We start from the raw sequence: 23,685 nt of genomic DNA on the forward strand, positions 1-23,685 counted from the left end.
AAACACATTTGTCAAGCATGAACCGCCTTTCATAAATCACCAAGTTGACTTGGTTTATTATATTCAGCTTTCCAAATGCTCAGTTATTTCCCCTTTGATTATTGACTCTAGCATCTGGCCAAAAAATGGTGTTCCACTAAATGGTTTTCAGTTCCCCACTTGCTGTCTTTCTCTATTTTTGAAGAAAGAAGGAAGTCGCATTGGCTGTTTGCTAATCTTATAGCATCCTCGTGGAATTTGAACATTCCCAGCCAATCTATATGCTATCTATGCAATTACTCCCTTGGGTACAGGGCATTGTGTTTGGCAATATATCAGCCTTTAACCCCATGAAAGTTTTAGTGATACAGCATGGAAATGCATCTTTTGGCCCAACTTGCCCACATCGGCCAACATGTCCCAGTTACATTAGTCCCACTTGCCTGCATTTGGCTCATAGCCCTCCAAACTTGTCCTATCCATGTGCCTGTCTTAACTGTTTCTTAAGAGTTGGGATAGTTCCAGCCCCAACAACTTCTTCTGGCAGCTTGTTCCATACACCCACCACCCTTTGTGTGAAAAAATTACCCTTCAGATTCCTATTAAATCTTTTCCCCTTCACCTTAAATATCATATCATATCATATATCTACAGCCGGAAACAGGCCTTTTCGGCCCTCCAAGTCCGTGCCGCCCAGTGATCCCCGTACATTAACACTATCCTACACCCACTAGGGACCTATGACCTCTGATCCCCGATTCACCTACTCTGAGCAAGAGATTCTGTGCATCTACCCAATCTTTTCCTCATGATTTTATACACCTTATACGATCACTCCTCAACTGCCTGCGCTCCAAGGAATAGAGTCCCAGCCTACTCAACCTCTCCCTATAGCTCATACCCTCTGGTCCTGGCAACATCCTTGTAAGTCTTCTCTGTACCAGTTCCAGCTTGACAACATCTTTTCTAAAACATGGTGCCCAGAACTGAACTGAACACAATACTCCAAATGCGGCCTCACCAACGTCTTGTACAACTGCAACATGACCTCCCGACTTCTATACTCAATACTCTGACTGTTGAAGGCCAATGTGCCAAACGCCTTTTTGACCACCTTATCTACCTGCGACTCGACTTTCAAGGAACAATGCACCTGCACTCCTAGATCACACTGCTCTACAACACCACCAGAGCCCTACCATTCACTGTGTAGGTCCTGCCCATATTAGACTTCCCAAAATGTAACACCTAACATTTCTTTGTATTAACTTCCATTAATCATTCCTCAGCCCACCTGGCCAATTAATCAAGATCCTGGTGCAATTTTTCACAACCATCTTCACTATGCAAAACCACTCACTTTTGTATCATCAGCAAACTTGCTAATCTTGCCATGTATTTTCTCATCCAAATCGTTGATATAGATGACAAACACTAATAGGCCCAGCACTGAACCCTGAGGCACATCACTATTCACAAGCCTCCAGTCCGAGAAGCAACCTTCTAACATCATCCTCTGCTTCCATGAAGCCAATTTTCTCTCCATTCAGCTATCTCTCCTTGAATCCCATGTAATCTTACCTTCCAAAGCAGCCTACCATGCGGAACCTTGTTGAATGCTTTGCTGAAGTCCATATACACCTCTGCCTTTAACAAACATTTTGGTCATGACTTCAAAAAAAACTCAATCAGGTTTGTGAGACATGACCTCTCACAACAAAACCATGCTAACTATCCCTAATCAGCCTATATATTACTAAAACCCTTATCGTGTTTGTTCTGTATCTTTGTGCCTTTGTTTCTGTGTGCGGTTTTCATCCACACAAAAAACGGCACACGATAGCACGACAATTTTAGCACCACCTTACTCACCTTTGTCCTGGGGACACATTCAAGTTTCATTCAAATTGGTCTTATATTTTTAAAGTTAGAGAGATTTCAAAGTTAAAAAATTACCTTATTAAACCGATGCTTGCCATGTTCAGGTATGAGGGAGGGGGGGCCACGATGACCACTGGGGGCGGGACCCGCCAGAGTGACAGGAGTGGCGGCCAATGAGGGGGAGGGGCTGTGGCCCGACGAACTGCCGCTAACTCACCCAGCATCCCTCCTCAACCCCCCCTTATCCCTCACCCTCCCTCCCCCACCCATTCACCAATGCAGGAGTGGTATGGGGGTTGAGGGGGGATTGAGTGGGTGAGGGAGGAGAGGGGATAAGGGGGGTGGAGGAGGGGGGTTTGAGGAGGGATCGAGTGCGTGAGGGGGGGATAAGAGGAGTTCAGGGGGGATCGAGTGGGTGAGTGGGGGGGAGAGAAGGGGGGATAAAGGGGGTTGAGGGGTGATGGGGAGGAGTTGGGGGAGTGGGGGAGGAGAGGGTGCAGGAGAGGTTTGGGGCCAATGGGGGGGCTGCTGAGCCCACGAGCTGCCGCTAACTTTCATAGATGCTCCCCTCCCGCCGGGAGGACCGGCGCCTGTCCCCCGGTGTGCCCCGTGTCTGACCTTCCTCCTGTGGTGCGGCGCGGTGGCAGAGGGTCCAACAAGATGGCCGTCGCCGATGATCGCCACTGTGCTGCAGGAGAGGCTTTGGGTCTACGGCTCGCTCTGGCTGCAGCGCTGGCGGCACGGGGCCGAGGTGAGTGGTTCCCTCTTCCCTTCCTTGTCCCCCTTTGCCCACCCATGGCCGCGGGGGACACTCCCCACCCGGCAACGGGCTTCGTCAGTTGGAGAGGGTTGCCAGGCTTGCGGGATCGTCAGTTTGGGGAGGGTTGCCCCTGGAGAGGCCTGCAGGGAGATTTAGTTTGGTGTCCATCTAAAATTGGTGTTGGGATTTTTGAAAATCCCTTCATGTTATTTGAAATTAACCTGTCTGATATCTTGGAAATGTTTGCAGTGTCTGCCTCAGTGAAGACTAATGCAAATAAATTGCCATTCCTTTTCTTCACCACTCTAATATTCCTAAAACCTTTAAGGGATTGGACGTGCTAGATGCAGGAAACATGTTCTCAATGTTGGGGGAGTCCAGAACCACTGGCCACAGTTTAAGAATAAAGGGTAGGCCATTTAGAACTGAGATGAGAAAAATCTTTTTCGCACAGAGTTGGGGAATTCTCTGCCTCAGAAGGCAGTGCAGGCCGATTCACTGGATGCATTCAAAAGAGAGTTAGATAGAGGTCTTCGGGCTAGCGGAATCAAGGGATAGGGGGAGAAGGCATGAACGGACCACTGATTGTGGATGATCAGCCATGATCACACTGAATGGCGGTGCTGGTTCGAAGGGCCGAATGGCCTACTCCTGCACCTATTGTCTATGTATCTGAGGTCTCACACTTGCATTACCTGCCTTCCTATCTGTATGTTCATTACAGTATTTATTGTTCAGAGTCATATTCAAACAGCATGAAACAGGCTCTTCAGCCCAACATGTTCATGCTGAACAAGATGACCCATCTAAGCTAGGTCCACTAGCCTGCATTTGGCCCATATCCCTGAACCTTTCCTATCCATGTACCTGTCCAAGAGTTATTTAAATGCTGTTATAATACCTGCCTAAACTCCCTCCTCTGCTGCCTTGATCCATATATCCACTGAGTGCTGCCCCTTGGGTTCCTATTAAATCTTTCCCTGCTCATCTTAAACCTAGATTCTCTGGTTCTTAATTCCCCTACCCATTTGATGTCTCTTCTGTCCTTACCTGTCTTTTCTCTTCCCATCACGAGCCATTGTATAGTATCTGCCAATCAAACCCCCCTCGCCTGTCTCCACCTATCACTTGCCTACCTTTGTTCTGCCCCTTCTCTCTTTCCACTTACTCCCCCCACTACAATCCGTCTAAAGAAGGGTCCTGTCCTGAAATTTTGCCTATCCATCTTCTCCAGAGAATCATCCATCTTCTCCAGAGAATCTCCCTGACCAGCTGTTATTCTTGTACTTTTTTGTAAACCAGTATCTACAGTTCCTTGTGTCTTCGATACTTAAAACTGAAACTCCTTCCTTAAGCCCCTTATACTTGCATACTCTCTCGCCCTCACCTACAATCATCCTGTTACTGGAACAGTTCAATTTGGTTTAATGTGAGATGCCCTGGGACTTGGTAAATATTTTGTTACAAGTTATTGTCCTGCACCTATCTCCTTCACTACCCCCACTTATGGACTGGCCACACAGGTAACACGCTGGCTTTGAACGGATTTTAAGTTGTTTGTGGGATGTTATCAGAATTACCATTTATTGCCCACTACCGATTACCCTTCAAGCTGCTGGCAAGCTGCTGCCTTGAATTGTTTCTTCATTTGGTGAGTGTGCTGTGAGCTGGCGAGCTCCAGGATTCTAACCCAATAACATTGAAAGATTCTGTCACAGTCAGGATAGTTTCTGACTTCATTCTCTTTCCATCCTTCCTCCCACCCTCTACCACATACCAAAAAAAGCATCTAGTGCTTCTTTGCAGTTTACTATAATTAGTGTGGCTATTTATTCCAAAATAATTAAACAGCTATGTTTCTGATTGGGAGAAGTGAGATTTGTGTTCCTCGGAAATAATGCATGTTCTTTTTTGCAGATGAACAATGAGGTTGCAATCTGTAAGCCCTTTGCTAATGTGGTGGATACAGTTGATATGATACTATGCGATTTTATTGTGGATTCCTTGGTAAAAGAAAAAAAAATCCTCCATTTTATGATGCACAGTGCTTTTATTTTGATAATTTGTTTGACTGTCTTGGAATAACTGGTTTCTGTATTTTGTTTCCTTGCTGCTTTTAGAATGGATTTTGGTTTAGCCTTGGGTGCTGTACAATATTTTTAATTCCAAGTATTATAATTGCTGTGAAGTTAGCCAAATTCTATCGACGGATGGATACAGAGGATGTATATGATGAGTGAGTATAAGAAGTTTGCAGAAGTAATTTCTCCATGTTATTAGTGTTCTACTTTTGTCAAATACAAGGAATTGTGAATCCATTACTAATTGTTATAATTATAAAAAATTCTATGCACAGCATTGATTAAAATTGATTTTCCTGATAATTGATGTTTATCTTTAGTTGAACGAATGAATGCATAAGATGAGTGGGGAGGAGAATTTATTAGTTTTGTGTACATTGTATACGAAACAAAATCTTTCCAAATTTTATGATTTCACGACAGATTAAACCAAATGAACTAGACTTGAGCGGCTGTTCTCAGACAATGGTTGTTCTTGTTCTTATTCTATAAATTAGGTAACATAAATCAAGCATCGTTGTTCATGAACAACTGATAATAGAGTTGCTGTTTCCTAAAGCTTGGTTTGGTCCCAATAAAATGTTTTCCTTGTGTTGGACAAAAGTAGTGCTTTGCAAAATAGTAATATTCTTCCACTCTCATGTTTCTCTTGAATTTCTTGCCTCTTTATAAGTAATGGAGAGTGTTAATTTAAACCTTCACTTGTTATACTAATAGTTAGAATCTAAATCCTACATATTCCTTTTCTCCTTTACAGTTCCTCTGTCTCAGGGACTTGGCATTTTACTTTGTGATAACCATTGATACCCTTTCCACTTTCAGTTCAGCTTTTTTACTTTTTTTATTCTGCACATTTATGACCACTACTCTTGTTTTTGTTTGCATAAAAGTTAAAAGCTGATGAACAGAGTTGATTTAATGCAAGTTGAAAAGCACCCAATAAAATTATCAAATAAGACATTGTTCATGGTAAAAGTATACCTGCTGCTTTGATGTTGTCTGTTCATCTTAACATTATTCCCATTTCTATTCCTGTGTAGCATTGAGAATATCCCTATGAAAATGTAAGAATTGATTTTATATTGGTGCACATTGGGGAATAAATTTGTAAGTCTGATAGGGTAATTGTTTGTAAAAGGTTGCACTAATGGTGGCACGTAAATGTAGGAATGCAGTGGTGTGTTTAAACTAATTTAAATTGCATTTAAGTGCAAAATACCTCAGCAAATATTCGGGAGGGGAAAAAATTGGAACAAAAATATTGCGTCATGCATTTTAATTGTTTGCATAACTTTTTTTGAATTATTTTTGCCTGCTTGAAAGATAAAGCTGCATGTAAATATTAACAGCTTTTATTAAAAGAACTTAATTTGATGCAATGTATTTAGGGTTAATTAGGTATTTTCTAATATAGGATAATACTGCAGATCTGGAAATGGAAGAAGTATAGCTTTGTTTTGAAATGGGTTTAGCAATGCAGACATACTTCACTTTTCATTTTGTCATGGATTTTTTTTAAACTTGAAATCCCAAGCTTTGATTTCCTTTCCCCTGTGCATATTGTTCATCTTTTGTTGCAGTTTGGAAAATGGTAGTAATGGTTATCATAATGAGCATTCACATGATAATCAAAGTCCAGTTTTAATAAGGTAAATGCCTTGAAGTGAATCTATGCATGCTACTATTTCCTCAAGGTATAGATTTATCTATAATCACTGCAGATGTTTCCTTGCTCGAGTTAATCACTGAAAATCCTCTTAACGTTTGCATGCTTCTTTAAAACTAACCAGCACGAATAGTGTGTACATTTATAACTATGATAATCTGTCAATTTACTATGCTCCACAACAAATGGAATTGATTACTCAAACAAAAAATTGGCATGGATATATATTAAAAAACTAAAATATTTACAGACTAATACTACTTTCATCATAAAGGACTTTTAATTCTGTAATCTCATGAAAATCTACAAAACGCATGAGTTAAACGTTTGCGGCACCATTGCTGATCAGTGCTAGATGGTTTACTTGCATTTGATATAGATTTCTGCTTGGCAGAAATGGTGGAAATTTACTTTCGGATATATTTGTGCAGTAATTTCTTCACAATGCGTAATCTGAAATAAAGATAAATAGGAGATGTGCATTGGCTTAATGGCATCATGCGTGATTTATGGAGCAGATTCTTTACATGAGGCATGATCACTGTATGGTCAAGTTGGTTATCGCTTTGTTAATTTTTCAGTATTCCATTTGGTGTCTTTGATAATCATACACCGGAGAGCTGCAATTTCAATAGACAATAGGTGCAGGAGTAGGCCATTCGGCCCCTCGAGCCAGCGCCACCATTCAATGTGATCATGGCTGATCATTCACAATCAATACCCCGTTCTTGCCTTCTCCCTAGACCCCCTGACTCCGCTATCTTTAAGAGCTCTATCTAGCTCTCTCTTGAAAGCATCCAGAGAATTGGCCTCCACTGCCTTCTGAGGCAGAGAATTCCAGAGAATTTCAGATCTGTGAATTATTTAGGCTGCAGTGCAAAAATTCAAGAGGCTTATTTTTTACCTGCATATCTGGTGGGTAGCGGAGGATAACAGAAAAACTGTTTTGCTTGTGGTAAATTTTGGCTTTGAAATGCCTCTAGTGTTTTGTGCAGGGTTGCAAACTTTGTTGCTTCAGACACATCTTGTTTGTTAAAATATAACCAATTATTTCCACAGTTTAGGATAATAACAATAAGAGCAAATCTTTAGATTAAGTGAAACGTGTAGGATATGTGCACTGTGTTGTTCAAAACCCATTAAAAAAATAATGTTGGTGTCTTGTTTTAGACTAATTTGAGCAGAGCAAGGTTCTGAAGTTTTGGATTTAAATATTTCAGTTAACGGTAGTTACAAAACCAGGTAGCTTGAGCATAAAACACAGCACTGTCAGAATTTGAAAAGTTGTATTATACTTTTAGAAGCTTTACAGGAAATAATTAATAAAAAATATTAAGCTAATTCCAATGTATAAACTGGTATGGATAATAATAATAATAAACCCATTTCATTGAATGGCTTAATACTATGAAAGAGTGGAAGTTTGTGCATAAACATCAAGCTCCAATCATTTTTATTATACACGAGCATGCCGGCTAATATTTTCATGAGATTTGTAGTTTTTCATACTCTGTGCCACCTTGCTGATATTTTAAATGCTGGTCAAAGGCAAGAAAGCACTTCTCTCAACACACGATTCCAGAAATTAGATAATTTCTGTAGTAACTTGTCTCAATCTACATTCAGCAATTTATTTTGATATGGTCACTTCCATTTGAACAAAGAGCACGATAACAAAAAATACATGCCTGCTGATTTATTTTAAAAAGTAGAGTCTCAAAACAGTTGAATAAATAATTGTTTAATTGTTGTAAAATACCACTTAATTGCTTCTGGGTTTTTATTTTGTGACAATAGCGCTCTACCCTATGATACTTTGACCAGATTTCCCAGGGCTTCTGCTCCGCCAAAGCATTCTGGTTGGTGAGACACATCTATCTTTGGGTTTAAGGTACTAGATATACTACGTTTTTCACTTGTATATTTAAAAAAAAATATTGTGGAACAGCACACGATAGGAAGGAAAGACCAATGATCCCTTTTCGTCCTCAGTGCTGTACAAACTGAAGAGTAGGAAGCTTAACAGCAAGATGGCAACGTGATCATGTTCAGATAATCTGTTCTTCAATGTTCATTGAAATGGGGAGTAGGATTGCCAACAGTACTACATTGTAGGGCGATTGCCAACAGTACTACATTGTAGAGGTTTCCCTGTGTCTAAAAGGAAACTTGGCCATCCTGTATGATTCTAGATACAAAAAAAAAACTTTTTAGTGGCCTGTGGGGCAGTGCCAAGTATTCACAGAACAACCCAAGCAGCATGAGCAGCATCTTATTGGGTTTATGCCAAACGGAAACTACACATTATGGTAACCAGGGTTACTTGTCTTTCATGAAGATGTGACAACAGCCAGAGATGGGAAAGCTTTGTTACTTTATTATTATAGTGGCAACTTTAGTCTTTCCAATAAAGTCCCAAAGCTTACCGTTGACAAAGGAGGGGAGCGAAATTTCTTGACGCAAATAACAACAGAGAGATCTTCACGACGTGGCAGATGAGTTAGTCGTTTATTGAAGTAGAAATACAAACAGATTAGTATATCTCCCATCGTTTACTTGTTTGTTTGGTAAGAACGTAATATCTCACCGTCACTCCTTTGTTTCCTGTTACTGACTTACTAAAATGCTATGGTTAGTAGGCTTGGCTTGTATGGCTACTAAAACCCTATGGTTAGTAGCTCCTGGCTGGTATAACCTGCTAAAACTCTATGCCTAGCAGACTCCTGGTTTTACTGAAGAATTGCATCAGTGCTGGGTGAATTATACTCATAATTCTGGCTCCTCCCAGTCCATATACGTAAGCCTAGTATCTCACGACAACCCCCTGGTGTCCAAAAAAAACAACAGGATACAAAATAATATGCTAAGATAGCTAATAAACACAAAATGGCTCCCACACACCAGCTCCTAATTGTTCTAAGTATATAACGAAACAATTACTAATAAACATTAAAAGGAGCCATAAAAACTTAATACATAATCAAAAAAGCATGCACTACATATTGGCATCTAATCTACTATAGTGATTCTTCAATCTTCAAGGCACCAGTCTTTACTGTGCTCGGATATCAGCTTCCAGGAGCAGACTTTCCAAGATGTTGCTCTTAGTCTGAAGTCGAACAGTACGCACAAAACCTTGTGCATCTGGTTTAGTCTCCAATATTCTGCCCATTGGACTGGATCTTTTTCTCTTCCAGCTTCGGAAGCGATCTGCTGTCAGTCCTCTTGATGCTTCACCTTCAGGATATTCCATTGTGCTAACATATCTCCATTGTGATACGTCAGTAACATCCCTTATGAAGGAGATTCTGTTTGCTACAAATGTTTGAAAGTGTTTGGTTTTGTTGTTGATGTACTTTAGCACCATTGTGCGATCGGTTCAGAAGATGGATTTGTCCAGTTGAAGCTGTAATTCTTTTCGCAGCAGTGTGTCAACTCTGGATTTTCCCATTATGAAGTCGTAATTGTATTGCTTGACCAGAAGCTCCTCTGAGCTTGCACTGGATATTCGATTGACGGCTGCAGTAGGGCAACCATTCCCATCCCCCCTGTTGTGGTCTCTTCTCAGTTCACCATGCAGGGTAGTTCCATTTGTAACCAATATTTCTGGATGGTCATCTTCGGTTTCGCTAGTGATGGATTAATTTAGTTTTCCACCATCGACAAAAACTAGAGTTCTCTGTGGAACTAGTTTTTTCAGCAATTACTTTGGTTGAAACGTCTTCAAGGTGTGCTGGGTTTTCTGGTGCAGGATCCCCTGAAGTTTCCAATTTTATCATTTCTTGATCCAAAGATTCACGATTTTCTGGTGCTAGTTCAGAGTTGGTCTCAGTCATCTCTGTGCTCAGACAAATATTTTCAGGACCAGATTCTCCAGCCAATGGATCAGCTTGGACTGCTTTGGTGGAGATGCATGTTTCATCACCGGCCCCAATATGCCCATACGTTTGAGATGGGAGAACAGCATCACTCACACTTGGCTTTTCCTTCTGTTCTGGTTTCTTTTCCTTGTCCTTTTGTTCAATATAAAGTATTTCAGGATGATCTTCTTGCATCTGTGATTCTACAGGTTCTGTAATTGTTGCCAAACTGCTTTTGGCTGTTTGCAGCTTTTCTCTTGCCTTATCAAAGGTAGGGCATTTGACAGTTCCTGTTTTCAAATAAGAGTTCATCCCATCAGCTACTGTCGAGCTGTATTTTGATTTCCTGGTCTCAAGTACACTGAGTTTTATCTTGGTTGCTGTCATTGCAGCAACTAGTTCCCATCGTCGTCTCAGCTGTTCCTCCTCTTCCAATCTTCCTCCACTTCCAATCTTCCTCCATTTCCAATTGTCTTCTCTTCTGTTCTTCTTCCATTTCTTGTCCCTGTACCTCAATCTCATGCCTGTCTTCCAAAAAGGCAGCCTGTTCATGGCTCCTCCCAGTCCATATATGTAAGCCTAGTATTATCTCACAACAAACCCATGGTGTCCAAAATAGTACAACAGGATACAAAATAATATAATAACATGCTAAGATAGCTAATAAACACAAAATGGCTCCTATAATAATTATATATATATATATATATATATATAATAATTATTACTATTATTACAACCTTATCAAGTAGGATATTTTCTTGATTGCAATTCCTTGCCTCTGTTCATTCCGCTCCAATGCTTATGTTGCCAATTTGGTTCGCTTTGGCGGTGGTTTGCCCTGGTGTTGGTTAGGTCCGGACTGGGATGTTGGAGCCTCACTTTATGTCTAAGAAAGCTGGGTGGTTGGGGCTTGGGGAAGGTGGGGTTGGAGAGGATGGAAGCTATTGAATAAAGGATGACGGTTGAGAGGGGGCTTAACTTTGTTGGCACCTCAAGCCATGGGTGAGTTTCTTGACAGACCGGGTGCAGGGTTGCATTGTTGACAGTACCTGGATCATTGGTCGGGGGCCATAGGCTGAAGCAAGGGCTGGAGATGCTGCTGGCACATAATGTTAAGCAGTCAGTAATGTAGCCGAGGCCTAGGGCAAACAGTGAGCCTGCAGCAATACAAACATATTCTGATCAAAAAACGTCTTTGGTACTGGGAAATCAGAGGTCACAGCAGGCAAGCCTTCAACAGATTTGGTCTTTGGGAACAGATACAACTGGATAAATTCTTGCCTATAACATGCCCTTTATTCTTAAAATAGTGTTGGCAAACTTAGCATTGGTGTTGCCAAGGGCACATGGGTTTTTGCTTGGTTGTAACTAGTAGAGTGGATAAGGGAGAACCAGTCGATGTGTTATATCTGGACTTTCAGAAGGCCTTCGACAAGGTCCCACATAGGAGATTGGTGTACAAACTTAATGCACATGGTATTGAGGGTTCAGTGTTGAGGTGGATAGAAAATTGGTTGGCGGACAGGAAGCAAAGAGTAGGAATAAACGGGTCCTTTTCGGAATGGCAGGCAGTGACTAGTGGGGTACCGCAAGGCTCAGTGCTGGGACCCCAGTTATTTACTGTATATTAATGATTTGGACGAGGGAATTGAATGCAACATCTCTAAGTTTGCGGATGACACGAAGCTGGGTGGCAGTGTTAGCTGCGAGGAGGATGCTAGGAGGCTGCAGAGTGACTTGGATAGATTAGGCGAGTGGGCAAATGCATGGCAGATGCAATATAATGTGGATAAATGTGATGTTATCCACTTTGGCGGCAAGAACAGGAAAGCAGAGTATTACCTGAATGGTGACCGATTGGGAGAAGGGGAGATGCAACGTGACCTGGGTGTCATGGTGCACCAGTCATTGAAAGCAAGCATGCAGGTGCAGCAGGCAGTGAAGAAAGCGAATGGTATGTTGGCATTCATAGCAAGAGGATTTGAGTTTAGGAGCAGGGAGGTTCTGCTGCAGTTGTACAGGGCCTTGGTGAGACCGCACCTGGAGTATTGTGTGCAGTTTTGGTCTCCTAACCTGAGGAAAGACGTTCTTGCCTTAGAGGGACTACAGAGAAGGTTCACCAGATTGATCCCTGGGATGGCGGGACTTTCATATGAGGAAAGACTGGATAGACTGGGCTTGTACTCGCTGGAATTTAGACGACTGAGGGGGATCTTATAGAAACATATAAAATTCTTAAGGGGTTGGAGAGGCGAGATGCGGGAAGATTGTTCCCGATGTTGGGGGAGTCCAGAACCAGGGGTCACAGCTTAAGGATAAGGGGGAAGTCTTTTAGGACCGAGATGAGAAAACATTTCTTCACACACAGAGTGGTGAGTTTGTGGAATTCTCTGCCACAGAAGGCAGTTGAGGCCAGTTCATTGGCTATATTTAAGAGGGAGTTAGATGTGGCCCTTTTTGCTAAAGGGATCATGGGGTATGGAGAGAAGGCAGGTACACGCTACTGAGCTGGATGATCAGCCATGATCATATTGAATGGCGGTGCAGGCTCGAAGGGCCGAATGGCCTACTCCTGCACCTATTTTCTATATTGTTACAAATGGTGTTGTAGGGTCTTTTGTATCTTGAGAGGACTGATGGGATTATGGTTTAATATTTCATCAAAAAGATAATTTCCCTGACGATGTAGGAATCCTTCAGTGCTACACTGTCTTTATTTTTTTAATAGACCTTCAGTCTTTATTTTTGTGATTGATTATTTGGAAAGGAACTTAAAACCTTCACCATATGATTCATGACACCAAGAGTATTACTCAATGAGCCATGATGATGACCTAATTGTTAATTTATTGTAATATTATAAACTGCAAGGTCAGTAATCAAGACTAATATAAATTATGGAATTATAGCTCTGTTCATTTTTGGACAAATACAAGTGAGACATGAAGACCCTTCAGTCTTAGACCCATCTCATTTAAAATGGCGATGGTCATGCACCTTCAATTTATCTTCTTTCATACCTAAAAAATCTGTTGATCTTGGTATAAAACACATTTAACTACCTTTTGAGTGTAATACTACAATTCCACAACTCTTTGTAGGGGGAGAAATATGTTGTGATATGTAGTCAAAGAATGATACATTGTGGAAACAGGTCTTTCGGCCCAACTTGCCCCCACCGGCCAACATGTCCCAGCTACACTAATTCCACCTGCCTGCGCTTGGTCCATATCCCTCCAAACCTGTCCTGTCCATGTACCTGTCTAACTGTTTCTTAAACATTGGGATAGTCCCAGCCTACTCAACCTCTCCTTATAACTCGCACCCTCTAGTCCTGGCAACATCCTCGTAAATCTTCGCTGAACCCTTTCAAGCTTGACAATGTCTTCTCTATAACATGGTGCCCATGGTGTTTATTGATTGCATGCTGTTGGAAGTTCTTATCTATTAAAGAATTTTGCTCATTATTGATTCTTCTCAGTAGCTGAGTTCTTCAGTTGATATGCGCTACTCCTTTCAATGTTGGGCTGTTAAAGTATTCGCCATACGATATTTGCCAAGCACTGCTTTTATTTGAGGAGTTCTAAAATGTTAAACTATTATTTCCATGATTTTACATGTGTCTCATTTAATCGTTCATATGTTTTTAATTTTTCCATTTCAATTCGTATATGATCTGTTAATTTGATGTCAATTTCCTTGGACTTAAAGATTAACTCTTTGTTTTTCTACAAGATTTCATTGCATATCTGCTGTTTCCTACTTTCCCACCATTAAGGATATTTTTGTTAAATATTCTTAGCTACAAGGTGTATTTTAATTGGCTTTGCAAAGCTCCTACAATTTGTGTGGTGTAAATGTCAATGTTTTTCTATTTGCACAAAATATTACAGAAATCAAACTGCTTGAATTTGGGGGGCATTTCTGGGATACTTTTTCACCATGTCTGCTTTAAGGGCCTGTCCACTTAGGCGATTTTAAGGTGACTGCTGGCGACCAGGATGTCGCCGAACGTTCGCCGGGTGTCGCGGGCATGATCGTGAGGAGTCTTCAAAGAATCGTAGTGGATCTTGGCGGGTCACTGAAAAATTTTCCAGATAGAAATTTCTTGGCGACAGCTGGCTTGTCGCCAGGTATCGTAGCTTATTGCGGGCGCTGTCACATGCTGTCCCCAGGTTTGCAGATGCATTTAGAAGCACATAATATTAAATTTAAAAAAGGCATTTGAAGATACCAGAAGATAGTTTTGTTTAGCCAATTTATTTACCGTCAGGACATTTGACAGGTAGATTGGAGGCGACAGTTTGACGGTCAGGTAAGGGTGGGAATTTTGCGATGTTTCTGAAGACGGTGTAATCTCTTAGCCAGGTGCTAGTTTCACAAAAAAAGTGACATTCAACCACGGGGCTCTTTACACCTGAATTTACATTTGTAATACCACGTTCTGGCTGAGCTGCCATCCATTTGTTTAATTAGGGCCGTAAAACTATGCATATTAAACTAAACTAAAAGCTGCAGGTAGAACAGATGCAACAGTTTTGAACGAACAGATGGCGGTTCAAAGTTGCGCGCTAAATAAAAGTTTAACACTTTTAGCTCGACCTGCAATTATTATTTTTTTTAAAAGGCAAGACGACTATTAAGAGATTTTTTTTTCAACGTAATTAAAACTCGAGCTTCCAGCCAGAAATTAAACATTGTGAATTTAACACCTTAAGCGGTTAACAGTAGTTCCAGCGAGGAGCCTGACTGGTGAATCTGGTGTGTGTTACTGACGGGAAACCTTCACCCTGAATCCAATAGGGAGGTTTAAATAAAAGGCGATAACTAGAAAATGCTACAAAATAAAATATTCAAAGCAAGATTTTTTTTTTTTTAAACATGTGGAGGGAGGAACTGCAGATGCTGGTTTACACTGAAGATGGAATATGTGAATTTCGGTCGGGACCCTTCTTCAGACTGAGAGTCCGGGGGAGAGGGAAACTAGAGATATGAAGTTCAAAGAAGCTCTTAAATAACTTTGCACTATCAAACCACCGTGCCTCATATAGAAGTGGTGAGGTGTAAACCGGCATAAGGAACTGCAGATAGATGCTGGTTTACACTGAAGACAAACACAAAATGCTGGAGCAACTCAGCAGGACAGGCAGCATCTCTGGAGAGAAGGAATGGGTAACGTTTTGGGTCGAGACCATCGAAATCAGTCTGAAGAAGGGCCTCGACCCGAAATGTCACCCATTCCTTCTCTCCAGAGATGCTGCCTGACCCACTGAGTTACCCCAGCACTTTGCATCTAAAAGAAAAGCATAGGTATAGTAGGCACAAGATGCTGGAGTAACTCAGCAGGTCAGGCAGCATCTCTGGAGAAATGGAATAGGTGGCGGTTCGGGTCGGGACCCTTCTGACTGAGAGTCAAAGGAGAGGAAAACTAGAGGTTCAAAGAAGATCTTAAATAACTTCCCACTATCAAACCTCCCTATAGAAGTGGCGAAATGTACACTGGCAGGTTATCACATCTCTGGGGAGAAGGAATGGGTGACATTTTGGGGTCAACACCGTACTTCAGACCAAGGATCTCGACCTGAAACGTCATCCATTCCTTCTCTCCTGACACGCTGCCTGGCCCGCTGAGTTACTCCAGCTCTTTGTGTCTATCTTCGGTTGTCACATGCGTTCTGTACGACCTGACTCGGCATTGTCGTAGGGTGAAAGAAGATTTCGCCGATCTGCTACAACTTTGACGGTCGCCGGCAGTCGCCTTAAAAATCGCGTAACTGGGACAGGCCCTTTAGTTTAGAGACACTGCATGGAAATAGGCCCTTCGGCCCAGCGAGTCTATAATCGATCAGTGAACTCCCTTTCCCAGATTTTTGAATGGTTTTATAGTCTGAGGATTTTTGCCTATTTAGTCATCCTGAAAAAGTAAATGCTAATCTGCTTTAAGCAGTTAATAATAAACAAATAGTTTCTCTTTTGTAGAGGTAGAGACATAGAAAAATAGGTGCAGAAGTAAGCCATTCAGCCCTTCGAGCCAGCGCCGCCACTCAATATGAGCATGGGGGATCATCTAAAATCAGTACCCCGTTCCTACATTTTCCCCATATCCCTTGATTTCTTTAGCCCCAAGAGCTAAATCTGACTCTCATCATCAGAAAGCTGCTTTCTAATAAATTCCAATAACATTCCCTTTCCCTTCATTTGTTAGCACAAAACTGCAGCAGTTATTTGCCTTCTTCTTGTTTTATAAAAATGAGAAGAATAATTCAAAATATTGATGGAGAAATAAGGCTTCTTTCTCCTTATGAAGACTTGCCTTTATTGCTTTCCTCTCCATAATGTTCGACTTCCTACCTGTTTTAGTTTTTCATTGTGTCGGCTTCGGATATAATAAATTAGTGCACATCCCTTCCCACACCCCTTAAGTATACATGCAGAATTTCAATTTAATAGAGTTCTGGCATCTAATCAATTCTCTGCATTTATCTTTGGAAAACAGTTGCATGCAGGATCTGCTGGTGTTTGTTTTCCTTCTTCCCATTATGACCCAAACCCTGGGGTTACTTAAGATCAAAAAAATTGTTCCATCTAAAATCAGAAATAAAATTACAGCTCGGCAAGAAGCCACCCTTTGTCCTTGACATTTTGAATAAAAGAGATATCCAACCTCTCAGCCACTTGTGCTGTCCAGGGTCTTTCACTCTGCAAGTTGAGGCTCTTCAAAAATATGTGCATTTTGTTAACTTGGTGCACAGATACCAAACTTAAAGGATGCTCAAATCTGATTGAAAAGCTGGTACTTGGAAAGAGCTGCCTAAAGATGGGCGAGATCCACGGAGTGAGAGAGAATGAATGTGTAAAATCAAAGCCTAGTTGACAGTGTGAATTAAAGAAGGCTGGCCCAATAGCAGAAAATTAAGATACGGGTTAGTTTGTTGTCATACACCATTGTGTAATGAAATTACTTATTTGCATGAAGCTTGTAGAGAAAACAGTATAAACAAAGTAATGATAAGTACAACAATATATACAAAGACGAATAGAAAAACAGCAGAATGTTGCAAAGATTGTAATGTATTCTTTTCCGATTATAAAAATTCTTGTAGTATTCCAGTAATTGAATAAGTAAGGAACGAGTTAATGGCTGTATTTATGTGTGAAAAATTCTGATATACAAATTGGATCAGGAAATGCCTCTGTATCCTCCAACAAATGATTTCAAATGTTATTAATGAATTATGTTTGAAAGTAAGGGTAGTTAACTTTCATTCCATTTAATGCCTTTGCAGCAATATTTTTCTCTGAGGTTTTGAACCTTTCGTACCAATAATAGTATTCTAGAGGATTTTAAAAAATTTTAATTCATTTAAAGTGAACAGCCAGGAGTTGCCTGAGACAGAAACAATGCATAAAACTTCATTCTGTCTTAAAACGGAATGAGTCTCTAAATGTTATCAAGCTGTGTTGAAACCCTTTTGTGTGGCTTAGTCTGTAGATTCCTTTTCGTTGTAAAGTGCTGTGGCTTTGCTTTAATTTCAGACCTGTGAAATCTGTCGTATAAAACTGCAGTTTGTTGCATTCAGATCTGTTCTAGTATTAAAATGTTTGACTTTGCTCAAATTTAATATTTTGTATTGATTAAATGTCATTGGAGATAAATATGTAGAACTGTTAATGTGTCAAAAATAATTTGACCAATAAAATGTTAGAATTTAACAAATGAAATTCATATGAAATGTTTTCACTACTAAATTGACAATCCATTATTTAAAATAAATAAATAGTTACAATGCAGACATTGATTAGTGGTATTGAGTTTAACCTTATTTCTTTCTGACATTGTAGCAGTATAATGGAATACTGGTAGATGAGCTGGGCGGCTTCTTGGAGGTATGTTTCTTCACCACCATCATAATTATTTTGATCTGTAGAATAACATTTCTTTCAAAGTCTGAATGCAAAATTGAGATGAATGTGATGAACATGAGTCATTTAGTTTCTGATTAATTTTTAGTGTGCAAATTGAATTTCTAAAGTTCAATGCAATTAGATATGTTAATGAAATACTAAGCTAAGAGGAAACTTTCTGCACAGTTCTCAGCAATGAATTGTGAAACCTATTCTTTGTGTTATAAGACATTCAGAAGACAAGATTTCTTGATGTTCACTTCAGAATTTTTCACTTTCTATCCAGTTTCCTTTCTCTTTGCTTCTCAAATTCAACTTGTTCTTTTGCTTCATTCTTTGCCCCTCATCAATGTGGTTTCTTCTCCCACCATTAGTTCCCTGAACACATCTATGCTACTTGTGATGTGCTGGAACTGGAATGAAGGACCTCCCAGCAGCCACAGCCATCTTCCTTTGTGCACGGTACAACTCAAACCATTGGCATGTATTCCCTTTGAAGCCCATTGACTTAAATTCTGCCAGGGCTTCCTACTACCTCATTTGGTCAAATTTTGCCTTGTAGTTGAGAGCAACCGGGAGATCAGGTAGATTCAGGCGGACTGACCGAAGGTGTTTAGAGAAACAATCTCCCAGTCTACGTTTGGTCTCGCCGATGTATGAATCGACATCTAGAACAACAGATACAGCAGATGAGGTTGGAGGAGGTGCAAGTGAACCTCTGACTAACCTGAAAGGATTGTCGGGGTCCCTGGACAGAGTCGAGGGAGAAGGTATAGGGATGGGTGTTGCATGTCCTGTTGTTGCAGTAGAATATGCCTGGAGAGGGGGTGGGAAGGGATGAGTTAACCAGGGATTTGCGGAGGAAACAGTCTGCAGAAGGCGGAAAGGGATGGAGATGGGAAGGAATTTGATTTGCCATACAGTCATACCAAAAAAAGCAGCAAGCCACACAACTACATAAAAATCACCATGAACATTCACCATGAACTGCGCACTGTGATGGAAGGCAATAACATATTATCTTCTTACCTCCTTTTCTCCTGCAGTCGGGGCGATCAAAGCTTCTGCAGCCTGCGATCAAAGTTCCCGCGATCGGGACGGTCGAAGCTCCCGCGATCGAGGCGGTCGAAGCTCCTGCGGTTGGAGCTCCCGAAGCCAATCCCCAACAAGAGGCTGCCAGCTCCACAATGTTAGGCCGCAGTGCGAACGGAGATACAACACGGAAAATGTTGCATCTCTGTGGAAGAAAGAGATAAAAAGTTTCCACCATCCTACCCCTGACCCCCCCACATAAGACAAAACTAAAGATACACTAAAACATACATTAAACAACAAACTAAAAGCAACAAAAGAGGTAAAGGACAAGACAGACTTAGCGAGGCTGCCATTGTATGGCGCCACCTGGCCATCTGAGATATCCTCATTCTTTAGGGAGGAGTCAATGAAGTTGTTAATGGCGAGGACCAGCTCCGCTAGGCGGAATAGAGGGAAATTGGCTGGTTTGGTGGTCGAAGAAGAAACTGAGGGCTTTAAGGCCTTCCTGAAGGTGGATGGTGATATAGTGATGATATAGAACATAGTAAAGATGAGGGAGTGGGGGCTGGAAAGCGGAAGTCATTAAAGAGACGAAAGTGTGTGAATTATCATGGACATGGTCGGGAATTATCTTGGACATGGGGATAGGATGGAGTCGAGGTATGTGGAAATCATTGCAGTGGGACAAAAGCAGGCAGAAACGATGGGTCTGCCAGGGCAGTTGTGTTTATGGATTTTGGGGAGAAAGTAAAACCGGGCAGTGCAGGGCTCGGGAACGATAAGGTTGGAGGCCCCGTTTCTGTTTTAACCTGTCTGGAGGTTCGGTTTTAACCTGTTTCTGATTACACACAGGATTGGAAAATCGGGACCAAACTGAGCAAAGATTAACCTTTAAAATATAGAAACATGAAACTGTGTATACTGAATTACCAAGAAAAGAGACAGAGGAACTCAGCAGGTCAGGCAACATCCCTGGAGAACATGGATAGGTGACATTTTGGGTCGGGACCCTTCTTCAGAACATTTGTTTAGAAATGGAGGATAGGGGTCTGGTGTACAGTCATGTAACGCAGAAACAAGTCCTTTGGCCCACCCAGCCTGCCTGACCATTGAGCGCACATTTACACCACTGATTCATTTTTTTAATTCTCCCTACATTCCCATCAACTCATACAAAAAGGATATTTTGCAACTGTCTTCACAGATAGGGATGATGCAATTACTATAGTTAAGATGGGCAAGGGTGGAATACAAGATAAGATAAACACAATGAAAGAGCATGTGCTCTTTTGAAATGGGTAAATTATCAAGTTCAGATGGAATGAATCTTTAGCTGTCAAAAGAAGGAAATTGCAGAGGCTTTGTTTCACTATCCCCTCCACCATTCATGTAGTCAAAGCTGGAGGGTTGCTTACATTGTTGCATTGTTTGGTAGGAAGAAAGAAAATAAAATAATTAATCACAAGCCACTTACCCTGGCAATAGACAATTATTGGAATCTCATGTTTAACCAAAAACAAACTTTCATTTAGCAAACTTTCATTTCATTTCAATCAACATTGATTATTATGGGCAGTCAAAATGGGGTTGTGAAGGGAATTTGTCCTTTAAGGCCGTAATGTAAGTTGATGAGGATCGTGTTGAGTTGGTAAGATGTCTATGTATGTAGCAATGCTAATAGGTATTTGGTCCCACCTAAAATGTGCATTTTGTATACACTTTAGTCACAGTGCACTGAAAGTTTAGAATGTCGTGGAAATTAAATGAATTACCTGGTCCTGGATGTGAAGCTCTTAGCTGATTGTTGAAGCTGCATTCGTGCAGAGAAATGTGAAATATTCCTTTGTATTCCTGTCTTGTGCTTTGTTGGTGATGGTTTTTCATGAACAGGAGGATGGCCATTCATCACAGTATATCCAGCTCCAGATGTGCTGTGGTAACACTATTTATGCGTCCAGTTTCAACAGTCAGTTATGTGGTCATTTGTGACACCCCAGTAGTTGTTGATTTGGCCTTGATGATGTACTTGAAAGCTACGGGCAGAAGGCTCAACCCTTCAATTTTGAACAGGGTCATTACTTGGCACTTGTGTAATGTGGGTTTTTTTGTAAGGCCATGCCTCGATTTTCCTTCCGTCTGTATGCAGTCAGACTTAATTTTCTGATGGGATTTGAATGGAATTAAACATTCTGCTTTCAATAGTAGGCATGCATTGATCTGATCTTGTGATAAAAGGAAAGCTCTAAGGAAGAAGATTGAGTCTACAAATTTGTATCTGCTTGTGTATTTATTAAGAAATTTGCTATTTATAAGACATCAGTTTATTCCATCTGTGAGTAAGTAATTTGTATAAATTAAAGCTGTAACATATTCAAAACTGGTGTACAGAGGGCATTCTTTCTAGAGAAGTAACTGCAGCTTTTCAATGAACAGTATGCAAGAAATTAATTTATACTCAAACATATTTTGATTATAGCCTGATATCACATCATTGTTTTGTTTGTCACCAATAGGAGGAACTTCAGCATTTTATGGGTGCAACAACAGCTTCACAGCAGAAGGCCTTCAAATGATTTCAGCCTCGTCATAGTCAACATGCACCTTATTAACCTCGTGTTAAGATATATTGGGAATAAACTATTGAACTTACAGTGTACTTACAAAAAAAATGGCCTTGGTCTATGGTCAAATGGTATCAACATAAAGACAAGTCTTGTTCAGTGATGGTTGAAAGATAATCAGGTACTATTTTTCCATATCACAGAGTATAATTTTCAGTTTACGATTCCACAACGACTGTCTATCAAACCATTTTCTTTTTGGCTTACAACTTGTTACTTTAGCACTTGTACTAACCTTTTTGTTACATGTTTGTTCATGAATAATTTAAACTGAGCAGTTTAAAACTGTTTTTGGATATCTCAAGCTGAGTGAATTGCATTTTGTAATTTTGAAGGTAGATTGTTTTCTATACATAAACTGGATTGGGTTAAATATTTTAAGTGAAACAAGTTTAGAAGTGTTAAAATGCAATAATACACTAAAATTGGATTTGTGCTGTTGTGTTGTAAGGACGGCTGTTCAAACTAATGAAGAGATTTCTTTTATGTGAAAAGTAGTTTATGAATCCTTTTGTTAAATACATTGATAACCACTCTTAAAGCCTGCAGTAAACTACTATAGAAGAGATTAAGAAAACTTCTGATTTGGACTTCAACTGTTTTCTTTGAAAATATTAATACCACTGTAGAGTATTTCGGTGAAATTGTTCAGAATATTAAAGTTACCATGAGGTTGCCATAACCTAACAATCATGTGCAACAATTTAAAGGATACAGTATTCAAAGTATTTAAGAATTTATCTCTGGTATTGTGTTGTTCAGTTGCTTCGTTGTTGGGTAGAATGTGCAAATACTGTACACTTTAATCATAACTTTTTTAGAATTTGTAAATAATGTTCAAAGTTGTAGATTTATGGGATTTCCTCTATTTTGAATATTCAATAAAATATCTTGGATATTTGTGTGTTTTTGTCTATGCTCCGAGCAAAAGATGCAGGCATATGACATGAAAATGTCTGTTGTCGACTGTGCATTACACCACAACACACAATTGGATCTCAAGTAACGAACTGAAAAATGATGTTTTTGTATTGTAAATTTGCTGTTATCATTTCTCTACCTGCCAATCCACCTTGACGCCTAAATGAGTTCTGCTGTACATGATCTTGGACTTCTATCTTTCTGCTTTCTGTTCTTTGATTTGCATACTGGAAGTTATCTAAAAAGAGCCATAGCTGTTCTTCAATCAAGTTTCCCCCTGGTGAGTAAGTCTTTGGGGAGGTTAGAACAATGTTGTGTAAACTTGTGCTGTGCCACTTTTGGTGGCCTTCACTGGTATTTCCTTTCACTCTTGCTCAAGGTTTTGCATGTGTTTATGATCTTTGCTTTTCTATTATTTGAGCACGGTTGTGGTAATTTTCCATGCATGTGTTAATAACCTAGTTTGTTGAGTGGACCACAACTGTTTGTATTTGCCCTTCAGGATTGAACTTCAATTTGGCTACTTCCTGAATGATGCCTTTGTGACATATTCTGGTTAACACCTGACCTCGCTTTGCTGCACCATTGAAGATAGCAAAGACATCAAGCTTTCAGGATGCTTCCGAATTGTCCTGGCATTAAGACAAATTCAATGTTTGTTAATATTGATAATCAAAAATAAAAGTATTAAATCTGAATCACTAATAAGCATTTAAATACTTTAAAATAATGTTGCAGCAAGCTATTTTTCTGTATTGTTATTTGTGCTGTTCTTTCTTGCAGTGATAATGCCTTCAATAACTAAGTTGGTCGAGTGTACGTGGTCAGGTTTATGACGAGTGGACTTGTGGAGTTCAATTTTAGTTTTAAGATTTGGCAGATAGAATCTGTCAGCAATTTGCAACTTGCTCTCTCAACCCCATTCTCCTGCCTTCTGCCTGTAACCTTAACCCTAACGAATGAAGAATCTATC

At 40.4% G+C, this 23,685-nt stretch overlaps 1 protein-coding gene across 13 annotated transcripts in view; it reads left to right on the top strand.

Moving 5' to 3' along the window:
• The window catches only part of prom1a (prominin 1a), a 154,028-nt gene extending 131,321 nt beyond the window's left edge, over positions 1–22,707 (top strand). For 5 of the 13 annotated variants that reach the window (XM_078401098.1, XM_078401117.1, XM_078401127.1 and 2 more), the window contains 7 exons: positions 4,538–4,627; positions 4,741–4,856; positions 5,742–5,765; positions 6,282–6,350; positions 8,165–8,258; positions 18,073–18,117; positions 21,684–22,706. In XM_078401098.1, coding sequence (XP_078257224.1) covers positions 4,538–4,627; positions 4,741–4,856; positions 5,742–5,765; positions 6,282–6,350; positions 8,165–8,234 — 369 coding nt within the window. In that variant the 3' untranslated portion in view covers positions 8,235–8,258; positions 18,073–18,117; positions 21,684–22,706. The other 8 variants (XM_078401136.1, XM_078401147.1, XM_078401204.1 and 5 more) reach the window with 5 other exon arrangements.
• Positions 22,708–23,685: the final 978 nt, after the last annotated feature.

The sequence above is a fragment of the Rhinoraja longicauda genome, chromosome 1 (genome assembly GCF_053455715.1).
Source record: "Rhinoraja longicauda isolate Sanriku21f chromosome 1, sRhiLon1.1, whole genome shotgun sequence".
In the NCBI taxonomy this organism is placed as follows: domain Eukaryota; kingdom Metazoa; phylum Chordata; class Chondrichthyes; order Rajiformes; family Arhynchobatidae; genus Rhinoraja; species Rhinoraja longicauda.